General features: G+C 58.0%; 1 protein-coding gene and 1 long non-coding RNA gene across 3 annotated transcripts in view; both read right to left on the reverse strand.

The window, feature by feature from the left end:
- Nucleotides 1-334: 334 nt before the first annotated feature.
- On the reverse strand, nt 335-7,501 carry LOC116838003 (uncharacterized). Its single transcript, XR_012654861.1, has 2 exons — nt 7,469-7,501; nt 335-1,124 (listed from the first exon to the last, which is right to left on the reverse strand). It is a non-coding gene; the product is annotated as an uncharacterized LOC116838003 (long non-coding RNA).
- Nucleotides 7,502-8,042: 541 nt separating this feature from the next.
- The window catches only part of AHDC1 (AT-hook DNA binding motif containing 1), a 101,367-nt gene continuing 93,463 nt past the window's right edge, over nt 8,043-15,946 (reverse strand). For both annotated transcript variants that reach the window (XM_032802985.2, XM_032802984.2), the window contains exons 5-6: nt 10,228-15,315; nt 8,043-8,161 (exon numbers count right to left, since the gene is read on the reverse strand). In XM_032802985.2, the coding sequence (XP_032658876.1) occupies nt 10,271-15,315 (5,045 nt within the window). In that variant the 3' untranslated portion in view covers nt 8,043-8,161; nt 10,228-10,270. The remainder of the gene's footprint in view (nt 8,162-10,227; nt 15,316-15,946) is intronic.

Raw genomic sequence — 15,946 nt, forward strand, 5'->3', positions numbered from 1 at the left:
TCCACAAAGCTGTACATAGTTTCCAAACCCTGGGAAAGGGCGGGGGGGGGCAGGATAAAGAGAGGGCAAAAATAAGAAGTCGCCCACCCACGTGTGCACACACACACACCCTGAGCTCATCACAGGCGCAGCTGGGAAAAGCATGGAGGAAGGAATACTGGTGTAGCTCACAAGTGGCAAACAAGAACTCAGACAACTCCTGGCCCCACAACCCCATCTCCCCGAAGTCCCCCCCACCAAGCAACCCCCTCTCCCCCACAAAGAGGGTGTGGTGTTTTTTTTAAATCTTTTTCTTCCTTTTTTTTTTTTATACAAATTTGGATCTTTGGGTGTGTCCTGCCAAAAAAATTATTATTAATAATAATAAAAATAAAACTAAAGTCATCGTTGTCATAAAAAAGGCAACCGAAACCCAATGAAACCATGCGGAATTTGCACATCACAAACCACAGCAGATGTACAGAATGCAATATACAAGACACGATTTATAATAAAACAGTATATACAATAAATAGGTTATTGTTACTTTTTTTTTTTGTCGATCGATCTGTAAATAAATTTTCTCAGTGCATACTGGTGGGTTTTTGCTTCTTTCTCCTGCATATTTGCCTCTCAACAATTTTTTTTTGATTATTCATTTTTAATTTTTTTTCCGTGTGTGTGGGTTTTTTGTTTTAGATTTTTTTTGTGGTTTTTTTTTTTTTTTTTACATTTTTTCTTTTCTTCAAAAGTATATACAATTGCTGGTTTTGTGCAGAAAAAAAAAATAGACTTCCCTCTGCTTCCAAACAGAGCAGAGACCGGGGGCATCTTTGCTGCCAAACAGAGTGGGAGAGGAGTGGAAAGTTGCGGAGAAGGGGGACTGAGGAGAAGAGAGGCAGAGAGGCCAACCTGGGGTGGAGATCAGGCGGGTGAAAAGCGGGGCGGCGCCGTTCACTCTTCTGGCTGGGATTTCGGTGCACGCAGATGCTTTGGGAGTGGGGAACGTTCCCCATCTCCCCACGCCCCTGCCAAAAAAAGAAAAAAAAAACCTGCCCAGAGTTGCCGGTGGATGCTAGACTGTGGTGTAGTGAACTCATGGCTGGGATGGGCGAGGGTGGGGTCTTCTCATTTGTTTATATAAGCTGCAAAAGACAAAATGAGAGAGGAAATTAATGGGACACACCTGCCTCCACCCGCTCACTGGTATGATACAGAGATTGATGACACACTGCTCTCACGCCGGGGCCTTGGAGGCCTCTGGGTCTGATCCAACACCCGCTGCAGTCAATGGGGGTCTTGCCATGGGCGCAGGACCTGTGTTTTCATTCAGTGTCTAGCACAACGGGGGTCAAAAGCTGCAGAAAGTATTTAGGTGCCTAAAGACGCCGCTAGGCAGGACACTATGGGGATGAGGGCGGGACAAGAACCGGTGGCGAATCACAGAAGGGCACTATGATGCCCAACTCCTTTGCAGCTTTAGGTGGCTAAACACCTTTGAAAATCCAGCCCCAGGTCCACGGCTGGGGTTCCTCAGCGCTGCGCTAGGTACGGTATGTACACCGAGGCCAGGCCTGACGACGGTGCTCAGGAGTGTGAAATACCCACCCCCTGAGTTAAGCCGAGCAAACCCTCTAAACAGCACTAGAATTCTTCTGTCGCCCCAGCTCCCGCCTCTCGGGGCGGTGGAGCACCTCTGTGGGCAGGAGAACCCCTCCCGTGTCTGTGGTCGGCGTCTACCCTGAAGTGCTACGGCGTCACAACTGTGGCTGTAGCATGCCCAGTGTAGACAAACCTAGAATAGGAGACAGTCCCTGCCCCCAAACCGTTTAGTCTAAATAAATCCGGCAGACAAAGGGTGGCAGGACACAGAGGTGCCAGGTGCAGGCCATACGTTCTCTTTCTCTTTCGAAGGTGGGGAACTTGACACTGGTGCAAAGTCCCACAGGAAACCTGAGGCAGAGGCAGGAACTGAAGTCAGTTGCACCCTAGGCCAATGCCTGACCCGCAGGGCCCTTCTGCCTCTCTGCTGGCAGCGCTGGGAATCGTGCCAGGTCCCTGGGTGGTGCTGAACTCATCACCATGACATATACGTTCTGTGAGCCTGGCTCTGCTCTCGGTTACTCTGGCGTGAGTCAGGGGAGTCCCATGGCTGGCAGCGAGAGGGGATCAGGCCAGTATAGTGTCAGGAGAGGCGTGAGTGCAGTTTAAAGCCCAATTCGAATCCAGACTATGGTGCTGAGGTTCTGTTAGATGAACGGGACAGTTACAATGACACCATCTTGTCGTGGGCTGAGAGGCAGAACCATTGAACTTTGCGGGTCATGCCGCTCATGAAAAGTCTCTCTTCACTGCTCAGAGGTACCTGCCCCTCAGGGTCAAGTTCAAAGACAATCCCACCATAACCATCTGCAATCACACTAGCATAGGATAAAAATTCCCAGGACGCTCAGCCCTCCTGGTTCAGGGCATAACCTGATGAGCTGGGGATCAGGAAGAAATGTTATTCATGGCACAGGATTGCAAAAGAGCACACAGGATATCCACTGGTTGCTCGGCCAGTACCTATCTGCTCCCAGCCATTGTCAGAGGGGTGACTCACTAGGTAGATCAGGGGTCTGGTTTTGGATTGACACCCGTGAGGAGCTCCAGGTTGCCCAATGGCACAGATACAGATGGAACCTGGCTTGTTTCAAACTGCGGTGTGTGTATGTGTGTGTTTTGGCAGGTTTCTGAAGTTCAGAGGCATTTTAGCATCTAGAGCAGCAGAACCTGTTTAAGCTAGAAGGGAGCCAGGTCTGGCCCAGAGCACAAGGGGAGAAGGGTAAAGATTTCCCTGCCACGCAGCAGACGACTTTCTGATATGAGCCAATGCATCTTCTCTGGAGCTGCGCTCACAGCGGGGACCTGGGTGCACGTGTAGCACCCAGTTGTCACCGTGGCACCTTTCCTGGGTGCCTTTGAGGACCAGGCACATATGGTGGGGGCAGGAGGGAATGGGTACGGCTGCTTGGCCATACACCGCAGAGTAGGAGGCCCAATATAGGAACCAGATCTGCACTACATCCATTGTGTTAACGGATACAAGAAACGCGCCAAGGGCCAGATTCCGCTCTGGGTTACACTGATGTAAATCCAGAGTGACTCCACTGACATCAGCTGAGTTACTCCCATCGGCCCTGTGCCATCAGGCAGTCGTGCCGAGCTGGACAAAGCAAACAAGCTGCCTGGGAGCCTGGAGGGCCCAGCTTTGGAGGGTAGGAGACCAGCGAGCAGGAGGATCCAGAGGCATGAGAATGTGAAGGAATGTGCCGGCTTCGCCCTTCGTGTCAGCCTCTGGAGCCCATTAGGCCACCAAGGAAGGGGAACAAGGAGAGCTCAGGCCTGAGCCAAGATCAGTTGTCATAGATACGGCAGCTGAGCTGGGCTCGGCTTAGCTAATCACCTATTGAGAGCAGGCCCCGCAGGGCCAGATCCTCTGCTGGAGTAACTCGGCGCAGCTCCCCTGGCTTCGGAGGACTCCACCGCCCCAGGGGAGCTCTGCCGAGCGGTGCCCGCCGAGGGGCTGGTGGGCATGAGAGCAGTGGGAGTTTGCTCTGCAGGACAGGGCATTAACCTGAGGCTCACCCCGCTGCCTCAAGCACCCTCCCGAACACGCAGCCAGCTCCCCGCCCTGCAGAAACCCCCCCCTCTGCGCTGCCCCCCAGCCCAGGGTCAGTCTCCTTCCCTTGGAAAGGGCTGGCTTGGAAACAGGGGCACACGCCTGCCTGCTGTGGGCATGGGCCATGGTGCTGCCCCCCACCCCCCGGGAGCTAGAGATGGTGACAGTACTGCAGGCCTGGCTGCCACTCTCCCACAGGCCCCACTGCCAGGCCCCAGAGCTTCGAATCCTCCAGCCCAAGGGACCGAGGGCTCCTGCTTTTCGACAGGGCAGGTACAGCCAGGGCAGTGGGAACGCTGACTCCATCCTGCCCTGGAGAGGCCTTGGAGATTTCTCAGAGGCACTCAGTGCCTTGCAGGATCCGCCCATGGGCATGAGAGGCTGGAGGGTCAAGAGAGCTCAGTGCAGATTTTCATACCAGCTGGCCAGGCAGCACAGGCTAGAGAATAAGACACTAGGCTGCGAGTCAGGAGAACCTGGAGTCTAATCTTTGCTCTGCCTTGGGTACATCACTTCTCCTCTGTCCCACGTCCCCCTTTGTCCACCACGTCCACTGAGATTGTGAGTGCTTTGAGGCTGGGCCCGTCTCTCACTGGGGGAATGTACAGCGCCTGGCACAACGGGGCCTGGATCGCAGCTGGGGCCTCTCGGTGTGACTGTAATAACAAGAGCTCAGTGCCCAGCAGCTCCCACCATCCTCAGTGGGGGGAGGGATGTGTATGGGGGGAACTCCCCATTGTTCTCAGTGGGGCAGATGGGGGATTCTCAGTGGATGCTGAACACTGCTGGAAGTTGACCCATTTCATTAGGTGCCTACAGAGAAGCTAAGCGTGAAAGGCCTGACCTGAGCCCTGATTGTGCCACTCCTAAGGCAGTTCTGGCCTGTTAATTCAACATTGCTCCATTGTCCACGTAGAGCCCCTTACTGAAACTCACTGAGCAAGTGAGAAACAACCTGGCACGCAATTAGCACTCAATTACCCAGCCACTGACGGCTCTAACTGCACCCTGACTAAGGGCTGGGACAGGTGGATTCCTTCTGCAGGGCTCAGGGGTCCCGCCTGCCAGGGCGAGGGGCAGGGAACAGCCAGTGGCTTCCCAGGCAAAGAGCTGGGATGGGAATGGAGAGGTCTATTGCACACACCTGGAAGGATCAATCAGGCTGAACGCAGGGAACCCAAGGCAGCGGGCTTTGACTGAGGATCCGAGTCATGGGTTCTTACCCAGGGGGGCACGGATGGGCTCATGGGCTGGCAGCCAGCCTACCCTTCCTATACTGCTAGCTGGGAAGGGCTTGGGGCCAGCTCCTGGCCAGAGAGGCCCCCAGTACAGAAAGGCTGAGAAGCACTGATCTGAAGTCCTACACACAGACAGGCATTCAGACACGCCCCACCCCACCCACAGCCATGCGTACACACAGACATGTATATGCACAAAGGAACATGCAAATATGGACACCCATCCACTAATGTGTCTCTCTCCCCCACAGCCCAACATGCGTGTGCACACGCTGACACCCAAACAGGCGTGCACAACCCCATATCAGCACATGTCCCGTTTTTCACACCCACTTCTACAGGTAGCGACTCCAGCCGCATGGAGCTGACGGCTGCCCCTTTGCCTAGCTGGGGCAGCCTGCCAAGGGGGTGCAGCAGAACCTGAGTCTCCCCTCCCCGGCAGCCTGATCCGGCTCCTCAAGGAGCCAATGCAAAGACTCCTGTTGACGGCAGTGGGAGCTGGATGGGACGCAGACACGAGTGTAAATCAGGAGCGATCCTGCTGAAATCAGTGCAGGGCTGGGGGGGGGGGCCCTTCCTCCAGGGCATTAGCTTAATTTCCATACTAAACTCACAGAGTAACTCACCGACGCCTTAACTGATCCACACGGCTGCGGGACGCAGAGGCCTTCCTTTCCCACCCACACTTAGCTCCCACATCAAGAGCCCTCTGCAGCATCGCCACCACTGAGCTGGCTCTGATAACGGCACAGAGCGGCTGACTCCAGCCCCCAAGATTCCATCAGGGAAGAGGAGACCTCTAACACACCACAGCCATCAACTCGTAACAGGTCTGGGGGGCAGGAGGGAGATCCGCTCAGTTACTTACCAGGCAATAGGGTGTCTCCGGATCCACTGGTGAAGTTTTTAATATATAATTAGGTGCTCTCAGCCGTTGGTGAGGTTTGCCTTGCCCTCCTCATCCAGCACTCAACGGTACCACTGCAGGTGCTGCTATTCACCGCATCATCCAGCCTCCAGTTTCACAGAATCCAACTCCCTGAAAACTCCACCCCAGGCCAACAGCATCACGGGGAGAGTGTTTGTTAAACCTGGGCATTGGGGCCAGCTGCAGGTAAAGCCCCCCTTTTTGCCAGTACACCCCAGAGGGTCAGATCCGGGGTGAAGGACTTGCACGCTGCTACACAGGGGAGGGTTGGAAGGAAAGGGCTCGTTGCCCCCTCATCAATCCCACCCCGGCACAGAGGGCGAGGGGGCCAGAACCCAGCCTTTTACCGCCCATTTGCCTGGAGACTGCACCGTGTTCCGTGCTAGCAGACCCAGACCTCACCATGAAACACGACGTGATCTGTGTATATCTATCACGCCTGACCGCGATGGGCGAACAGCACTCCTTGCGTCCAAAGGCCAAGACACGGCACGCCTCCTCCAATACAAGCAGCTCAGTGTGTACCTGACGCTGCAATCTACGGCATCGCCGACACAGGCGAGTCGGAATAAGGATCGATCTCTATCATCGCAGCGAGCGCGCGCGGAGATGTCTGTCGTTGTGTCGGGGGAGGCGAGCGAGCGCAAGTCGCAGGGTGATGGTGAGATGGAGAGACTGGGGGAAGGAAGACAGAGCAGAGCTAAGTAGGAATCGCAGTGGCAGCTCAGATCCTGATCTCAGACAACCGCAGGAGCCAAGACGCTGCTCCAGCTCGCCGGAAATGCCCAAAACGCGCAAGCGAGGGCGGATTGTCTAGCGCACTTAGGACACCCTGATGTGAGGAGTGTAAAACACAGACCTGGGGAGTGCTGTTGGGTGGCAAGCTTAGGGTGAACCAGACAGCAAGGTGTGAGAAAATACGGGGATGTGGCTGAAGGGGGAAAGGGTAATAGGACGCCTATGTGTAAGAAAATATGTACCCAAAAATCAGAAACATGTCCCTATAAAATTGCGCGACGCTCCTGAGCACCCCTAGCGGCAGTCTGTCCTCACCTGCACGTGGGCTCTCCACTGCCAAACCTCGTAGAGCGGCCGCAGACTGCTCAAGTGGTCCTCTCCCTGTCCGAACCTGAGTCTCGGCGGGCTAAGCTGGCGGGTCTAGGGCGTGTGGCGGGCTGGGACTCTGTCTCCGCGGCCCGACGGCAGCAGGTAGGTTGTCCTGATCTGTCCCCCAGGGTTCCCCAGCAGGCAAGGCACAAGCCTAACAACCTAGCGAGCCTCCACAGTGGAGTTTCCCTGCGGCCGAGGCCCAGGGCTCCAGTGGACCAATCAGGGCTGCTCTAGCGGTTCTTCCACTACTAAAACCTCACGTCTGGCGAGAGATAACATCAACCGACAGCCTTACCTTGATCCACAATCGGTCTGCGCCGGACGCAGAGGCCATTCCCTTACCCACCCACAGCCTTAGCTCCCACATCAAACGTGAGCCCTCTGGGCAGCAATCGGCCAACCCTGAGTGGCTCTTGATAACCGGCAGAAGCGGCTGACTCCAGCCCCCCCAAGATCCATCAGGGAAGAGGACGACCGTCTAACACCCACAGCCATCAACTCCCGGAACAGGTTCTGGGGGGCAGGGGAGGGAGATCCTGCTCAGTTACTTACCAGGCAATAGGTGTGTCTCCGGCGATCCACTGGCTTTTTTAATCTACTAGAAGTTTTTAATATATATTATTATTTGGCTCTCCAAAAAAAAAAAAAAAAAAAAAAAAAAAAAAAAGTCAAGCAACGAAAATACCCCCAAAAACAAACACACTGGGGAATAAAAAATAAACGAAATCCTCCAAAACGGCAAACGTGGCGGAAGAGGGGACGTAGCCAAGTCCTCGGTCGGCAGCCGTAAGTTTTTCCTTCGAGTTCACAGATCTCATTTATTTTTGTAGAAAAAACAATCAAACCAACCAACAAAAAAATCCCAGCCCCCCTCAGCCCCTCCCGTCGCCGTCCCGAGTTCTGTTCCGCTGCCTTCCCTCTGTCGGCTCACACACATGCAGGCGGGGGCGGGAAGGAGGCGGCTGCTGTCCGATTGTCTTTCTGCTAGAGGCTGTGGAGCGGGAGGTGTGGGGAGGGGGGACACGACAACACGGCTTGGTCCAAAAATCACAGCCACGTTGTTCAGAGACGGAGCGAGTTCTTATTTTTTAAAAAAAACAGGGGGCTTCTCTCTTCCTCTTCTCTGCTTTCTTTCTTTCTTTTTTCTCTTTTTTTTTTAGAAAAGCAAACAAACAAACAGTTCTCGATCTCAGTTAAATACAGAACTTGAAAAGTGTTCCAGAAAAAGTGCTGGCTAAATTAGCTCTGAAAAAGAAAGAGACGGAAGACTGGGGTGAGAAAAGGCCAGGACAAACCCAGCCTATCCCCTTGGAGATTATGGTCACCCCTAGATGGCTCAGTAGAGAACAGACCCCACAGTGCTTCGTGCTGTACATACACGTGGTGAGACACAGGCCCTGCTCCAAAGAGCTTCCAGTTTTAATAGCAACCCAGACAACGGGCCCAATTCTTGTTTACACTAAGGCCCCTTCACACGGCGTTGGGAGCGTAAAGAGGCCATAAAGTCCATGGGAACGTGACTTGCTGTTTCGGAGCAGCATAAAGAGGCCAGAGTATAAAGAAGAATCAGGCTCACAGGGTGGGAGAAATGAAAGACGAACAGCCCCGTTTTATGCCGAGAGAGACTGGGGCAGCGACATAAGTGGCCTGTTTTGCAAATGAGCTCAGAACTCTTTGGAAAATCTGGCTCCAGGCGGCACGCTGAACGCTGGGCATTTCGGGAGATCCAGGCCTTAGTCATGTGCTAAATGGGAGCTAAGTGACATGCCCCAGACCACCCAGGGTGTCTGCGGCAGAGCCAGCTCTCCTGGGGCCCACAAAGACAGACCTTCCCCTCTCCCTCTGGCTTTCCCCTGGCTTCAGTGGAGTTACTCCTGATTTACACCTGCGTGTGTGTGGGGAGAGAGGAGGCAGCTCCCTGTTCCAAACCATCTCACTCCCCTGAGAGGGGAGATCCCAGCCCACACGCCATCCAATCTTACCCTCAGTTAGTTTATACCCGTGAAGGGCAATTGAAGCCAATGGGCCTTTCGCACCAACCTGGGCTGTACCCCTTGCTATTCTGGGCCCTGCCCATCAAGTCTATATAGTCTGGATTCCACCAACTGGTCAATAACCTCCCATGTCCTGCCTCTGGCTGATCTAATGACAAACCATCCCTATCAATGCCTCTCAGCCCTCTTGCAATGCTCTGCATGGGAAGCAAGGCCCTCCGGCCCTTGCAGCCGTCAGGAAGTGAGAGGCTGGATGATCTCTATTGCGAATAGGGCATGGAGTACAGTCTGGGTGCAAACAGACTCGCCGGGAACGGAATCAGATAGCCCTGGGGGAAGTGGGAGAAATAGGGAGCTCTCCAAGCCCTCCGTGGCTTGGTGCCATGGAAACCCTGGGCCTGGGCTTAAGCTTAGACCACTGCTTGGGATGTTTAGGCAAATCCTGTGTCTGGAGATGTAGCGGGAACAGGTGCAAAGTGGGGCAGGGCTCTCCTCCCTGCCGCGGCCCGCACAGGATCCTCAGACCTACTCAACAGAGCCCAGAGGGACCGGACAGTTATCACACACTGCAAACAAACCCACAGTCCCTCCTAGCAACCCAAGCTACAGAGCGTGGCTGAACTGGAATCTGGGAGCCATCGGCCAGCGAGGATATCTGGCTCCTGATAGCACCCTGATTTCAAGTCTGGGGATCAGGATTTCCCACAGAAGATAACACCACCGCAGCTGGAAGGGTGCCCTGGGGCTCGTGCTTAGCCACTGGCTGGCAAATCCAGGGGGGCAGGATGCCCAGGTCCCAGTTACAGAAAGGTGAGACTAGCCCAAGAAGCAGCCAGTTATGTTCTGAAACCTCTAGGGCACCGTCGATGCTAGATATACAGCCCTCTCCCTGCACCCTGACCCTCCAAGGACAGGTCTCCTCTACGTACTGCAGCTAGACACACAGAGACTCTAGCATCAGGATGTCACCTCCCCGACTGGGTGACGTGAGAGCTCCTGTGCATGTGTGTGGGCAGACACGTGAACATGTGAGAAGCACCGGTTCCCCTCCAGGTATTCTCATGGGACCCCGAGCCTCTCACCTGAGCCTTGCTGGGGGATCCGCTCCCCAACCCATTCTGAGCTCACACTCCCACCCATCAATTCATTGCCCCCCCCTTGTCCCGGAGGGCTTCCCCCTCCTATCCTCCCCCTCCCGCTTTATCCTCCAAGATTAACCATGCCCTCCCAACGTGGCGGCCCAGGCCTGCGTCCCTGGGTGTTAGGGGCCAAGCTCGGTGCCTCCCCTCCCTCCGAGCCCCACCTCCCAGAACCTACCCTGTAACAAAACCTCGTTGTCCGGTTGGCACTTTAGATGACACTACAATGAGGTGACTGTAAAAGTGTCCTCAGGGTGTTGCTCTACCATTGGACCCAAAAACCCGCTCTTCTGGGCCGCGGCCATGATGGGATGCCCTTGGGGCGGGAAGCTCGGGTACCTGTAGTTGTCCTGCAGCTGCAGCATAGAGTCTCTTGGTACTGGGGAGATATTCAAGTCATTCATCAAGGGGCAAGCGTACGCCCCCCGGTGGTGAGCCCTGGCCATCTCGAGGGGCTCCTTCTCGCCCTTGGAGGTGTTGGGGTTGCTCAGGTGAGGGTTGAGGCAGGAGGCGTCAGCCCTCCCCATGAAGTCCACCAGCAGGTTGGCCCCAGGTTTGTTCTCGTAGGGGGGGCTCCGGGTGCTGGAGTTGGGCGAGTACCAGTAGCTGGGGTTTTTGCAGCTGGGGGAGTCGTAGAGGGGCTGAGGCATGGGGAGGTCTCGGCAGGCCATGTGTGCAGGGTGGGGCAGGCCGCTCCCTGGCATACTGTGCTTGAGTGATTCGCAGGCTGGCAGCTTGCGGATGTCGCTCGGCCGCAGATCCTCCTTGAAGGCCAGGGTTGGGGAGCAGTTGGGCGAGAAGGCTTTCTGCAAGCTGGCTTCGAACACAGTCTGCTGGGCCGGGGCGGTCAGCTGGTGTGGCAGGGCGGGGAAGTGTTTGCTCTCCAAGTCTGTCTGGCCCAGGCCAGGGGAATCGCTCTGAAAGCCTTGGACGAAGGTCCCGTCGGAAGGGGTGGAGGGGTTCATGGAGTAGGGCCCAGCGTAGTCGCCCGGCTCTCGCTCGCCGAGCCCGAAGCCCCGGGACTGGGAGGGGAGTGGGGACATGCTGCTGTCGCCGCTGTAATAATCCAGCCCCAAGTCTGTGCTCTCTTGAAACAGCGCGTTGACCTGCTGGGCTTTGGTGGGGAACTTGGCCTTCCCTGTGCCCCGCTCCTTCTTGGAGGCGCAGGCCCCTCGGGAGCCCCGCGGTTGCCTGGGCCCCGTGCTCCTCTTGGAGGGATACACCGAGGAGGAGGAGGAAGAGGAGGAGAAGTTCAGATGGGAGGTGTCGAACATGTCCACCTTCTTCCGCCTTCCCCGCCCGGGCTTGGAGCTGCTTTGGAACAGGACGCTCTGATTCCAGTTGTAACCCGGGGCCGAGGAGGCCTCGTTCCAGTCCATCATGAGCTTCTCCAGGCTGGACAGGCTGGACTGGCCTTCGCTGGAAGAGGCCTCGCTGTTGGCCCGCCTGTACCCAGTCGGCTGGTTGAACTGGGTGCTGTCGGAGGAGGACTCAGAAAAGGTCTCCGAGATCGTCTGCTGCTTGGCCTTCTGGGGGGTGTAGTTGGAGATGTCCAGGATGACGTTGGGTTCGTTGATGTGGCACTCGAAGCCCGGGTTATAGAGCTGGCTGAAGGCCTCGGAGCTCCAGTCCAGCCCCCCGTAGCCTTGTCGGAAAGTCCACTGGGCAGCGCTGGGGAACTGTCGGCAGTTCTCGGACGAGGGTTGGAAAGCAGCGGAACCTTTGGGGACCATGTAGCCGCCGGGGGACACAGTGCTGGCCCGGCTGTCGCACCTTAGGGGTGTGTGCGAGGAGCTAGAGAACTGGCCCGGCTCTGAGCTAGTGAAGAAGGAGGCTTTGCTGAGCGGCAAGCTGGGCCCCACTGTCTGCTGGGCGTAGCCAGCGCTGTGGGCGCTGCTGGGGGACGAAGGGAGGCTGTTCCCACTGCCGTAGGCGAAGCTGCAGTCCTTGTTGTTGGGACAGTCTTGGGCAGCGGGGTACTGCTTTCCCGGCTGGAACACGCTGGAGGGCTTCACGCTCTGCCCCGAGCCGTAGCTGCCGTACTGGGCATAGCTGGTGGTGGCGGTGGGGTGAGCAGTGGGTGACCTGGATACGGCCGAGAGCGGCACCAGCTTCTGGAAAGCGTCAGCCCCGCGGCAATCCGAGGCAGCCTGGGAGACCCCATATCCGGCTGCCCGGCTGTGGGAGAAGGACTGCCGGTTTGGCATGACTGCATGGAAGGGTGCCTCGGTGGTGGCGGCAGCAGCGGGCGTGACTTTGGCGCTCCTGCCAGGGTAGGAGGCCAGGCCCCGCTGGCTGGGCATGGTGTTGGGCGGGGCCGTGTAGGTGGCCGAGGACTTCCGTGACTCGGACCGCGAGGCTGACAGGGCAAAGTCCAGCAGGTCCGAGGAGTCATCCGAGTCCAGCAGGGAGCGGAAGTAGCCGGTGAAGAGGTTGTGCCTCTCCTGGCTGACCTCCGTCTGGGAGGACGGGTTGCTCCCGGTGAAGAAGCTGGCCCGGCTGGAAGAGCTGGACTCCAGCGCCAAGGAATGGAATGCCCGGGACTCTGTCCCTTGGTAGCTGCAGTTCCTGCTAGCCTGGCTGGAGAGGTGGCTGTGGTGCGGCGCCCACGGGCTCTCCTTGTCCCCGGCCCACTCCGAGGTGCCATCACTGAAGTTCTGGCTGGGGTTCTGCTCTGGAAAGAGCACCCCGTTCTTGCGAGCCCGCCTCTTCCGCTTGGGCTTCCCCACGGAATCCGGCTCTGGCCGGCCCCTCTTACGAGGGTGGATGGGGTCAGTGTGCACGGCCGTGGGGGCCTTCTTCTTCTTCCCAATGCCCTCGAAGAAGTCGCTGAAGGAACAGCGGGACGAGCGGGCGGCATGGCCCCCTCCCCGACCGCCAAAGCTGCCCGCCTTGCCCCCGCGCCGGCGGAAGCCCTGCACCCTGTGCAGGAAGTGGGAGATGCTCTGCGTGTCAGGGGCCTGGTGGATGGACTCGGGCTCACTGGGGGTCCAGCAGCGCGGTGGGGAGCAGCGCCCTGAGCACTGGCTCTGCCGGTTCAGGAAGGCCAGCTTGGCTAGCACATCCGAGTAGTCGGCCTTGCTGTCGTTGGTGTCGGCGACGTAGGAGGGCTGGGGCGAGGCCAGCTTCTGCTTCCTCCTCCTCCTCTTCTTCACCTCTGGAGTGGGCTCCTTGGGCTTGCCTGGCCCCAGCAGCAGGTTTTTGGGGGGCCGCCCCCGTTTGCGCTTCAGGATGATGGGCATCTCCCCGGGGGGGAAGACTACGACCACATTGCGGCCGTTGTTCTTCATCTTCAGCAGCGGGGTGGGCTCCATGGAGGTACGGGCCGTCAGCTCCTTGCCCTCCACACTCAGGTTGCTGCTGAGGGAGGAGACCTTGTAGGTGGTCTTGTTCCTCCTCCCCAAGGAGACAGGAATCTTGGCCATCTTCACCACCATCTTGCGCACCCCGCGGCATTTGCCCTTCTTGGCCTGCAGGGCTGCCTTCTGGATGTCGTCGGCCTCCAGGGCGGGAGCTGCCAGCAGGATGGAGACGCTGGGCTCGGCTGGCCCTGGCACTACCTCTGCTGGCATGGCCAGGGGAAGGACTCGGCTCTCGGCAGAGACCTCCGCCCTCCGGCCCCGCCCCGCCCGCCGCCGGCGACCGAGCATCTTTGGTTTGTCTGTTCTGCGCAGCGCATATTTCCGGTGGTCGTCCCCACCCCGCCCTATGCCCCGCCCCACGCAGGAGCCCCGCTTCATCACCTCTCCCAGCCGGCAGCTACCGAGGCGGGGCTGGAGCGGATGGGACCCCAGGGGCTCGGCTGCCATGAGCTGGGGCTGCGGCTCCAGCAACTTGGGCAGGGGCCCTAGGGACGGATTGTCCAGTAACTGGGCCTCGGGATCGAGCAGCTGGGCTTGGGAGTCTAAGAGCTGGGGATCCAATGATTCGGGCAGAGTATCCAGGGCCTGGAGTCCCAGAGGCTCAGACAGGGGCTCCAGGGACTGGAGCTCCAGAGACTCCGACAAGGGCTCTAGAGACTGGAGCTCCAGAGACTCGGACAAGGGCTCTAGAGACTGGAGCCCCAGCGACTCTGGCAGCGGCTCTAGACTCTGCAGCTCCAGGGACTCGGGCAGGGGCTCCAGAGTCTGGGCATCTAGGAGCTGAGGCTGGGACTCAAGAGATTGAGAATCTAGTAAATGGGACTGGGAATCGAGCTCCTGGGCTGATAGCAACTGGGGCTGGGGCTCCAGAGACTGAGACTCCAGCAGCTGGGCCCCTGGACAGCCCAGCGAGGCCAGTTCACTCAGTATATCTGCATCAGCCAGCTCCGAGTAATCCGTGGGGTCTGGCTCGGAGCAGCTGGCTTCGTCCAGGTTGCCGAGTGGCTTTGAGGCCAGGGCAGCGCTGCTCTGGCATCCTGGTACCTGGGGACTTTCCCTGCCTCCTTCCATCTCCTTCTCAGAGGGGGCAGGGTGAGTCTGCCTGGGCAGCTCGGGTTTGGCGTTGCACTGTGCCACCCTCTCCTCCGGGCTGCGAATGCTGTTGGCCAGCGTGGCTGAGGAGAAGAAGCTGTACTGGAGATCTCGGTCCCCGGTGCTGGCCAGCATCCGGCTCTCCTCGCTGGGGGCTGGGTGGCTGTTGAGCCGCAGACTGCCGCAGTCCAGGTGGACACCGCTGTTCTTCAGGTCCTCGGAGAGCCGGTTGAGGTCCTTCATGATGTCGATCAGCTGCACCACCGGGTGGAGGTTGATTTGCCCGTTGCCACACTTGCTCTTCAGCAGCAAGACGATGTTGTCGACGTTACAGCGGCCGGAGGCCAACGTCGCATTGGGGAAGGTCTTGGGGGCGCGGTCGTGGGTGGCTGTCTCATCCAGGCCCCCCACCAGGATCTGGGGGTCGCTAGTGCAGCCCAGAGCGTTGGCCGAGGAGAAGTCCTCTCCCTTGGTGGGACCAAGGGCGTGGAGGCTCTGGCACCTGTCAGCCGGGTCCCCATGGAGCAGCGAGCTGGACTGGTGCTCCCGGCCCAGCGCCGGGCAGGAACCCTCAGGGAAGCTTAGCACGCTACAGGATAAGGCCTTCTCTGCCGGGCACGCTGCTGGCCTCTGCCCAGGATGGCCTGCCTGGTAGAACTTGGGCTCGCGGACGTAGTCAGGTGAGCTGCGGATGGCACCAGATGTCACCACTGGGCCTGGGGGCTTCACGCGCATCCTGAACTCCTCCTCCACTGGGTGCCTCTTGGTGGAACAGTTGCTGACATGGGTATCGGGGAAGCTGATGCATGGACCTGAAACGGGCAGAGAAGCAAAGTCAGGCCCTTAATGCAGGGCAGGGCAGCGCTGGGCCAGCTAGCTTAGCACCCTGCGGGCTTCCACGGGAAGGGTGAATGCTCCATAAAGCACGGTACAGTAATGCCCCCTGAGGAGGGCTGGAAGGGGTGGACCCCGCATACCTAGACTGTCCCTGCCGGTGTTTGTCCACCCTGTTCTTAAAAACCTTCAAAAACGGGGATTCCACAAGTGCCCTAAGGATCCTGCTCCAGAGCTGAACCCCCTGAGAGCTGGGAAGCTTCTCCTGCTAGCTAAGCCACAGCCCAACACAAACACAATGCTGGGATACCCCCCATCCCTCCTCGACACAGAAGCCACAGCCGATGCCCGCTAGCAAAATCCCTCCCGCCACCCCCAGCGGAAACCTGCCAGGGCTGGACCCCTACCCCTCTCTATGGCAGCTTCCCAGGAATCCCTGGGGCCCCCTTACTCACAGAGCTCCCTGCCCCAGCCCCGTTACGGGGTCAGCACTGAAAGCCCCTCTAGGGAGAGCCCACCCGCGGGGGCAGGGGAACGGGAGTTGCTGGGAATTGTTCACAGGGGTGAGGCAGCTGATACCCAAACTGCCCCCCAGCCAGTCCTGCGGCT

Source organism: Chelonoidis abingdonii, chromosome 25, assembly GCF_003597395.2.
Source record: "Chelonoidis abingdonii isolate Lonesome George chromosome 25, CheloAbing_2.0, whole genome shotgun sequence".
Classification (NCBI taxonomy): domain Eukaryota; kingdom Metazoa; phylum Chordata; order Testudines; family Testudinidae; genus Chelonoidis; species Chelonoidis abingdonii.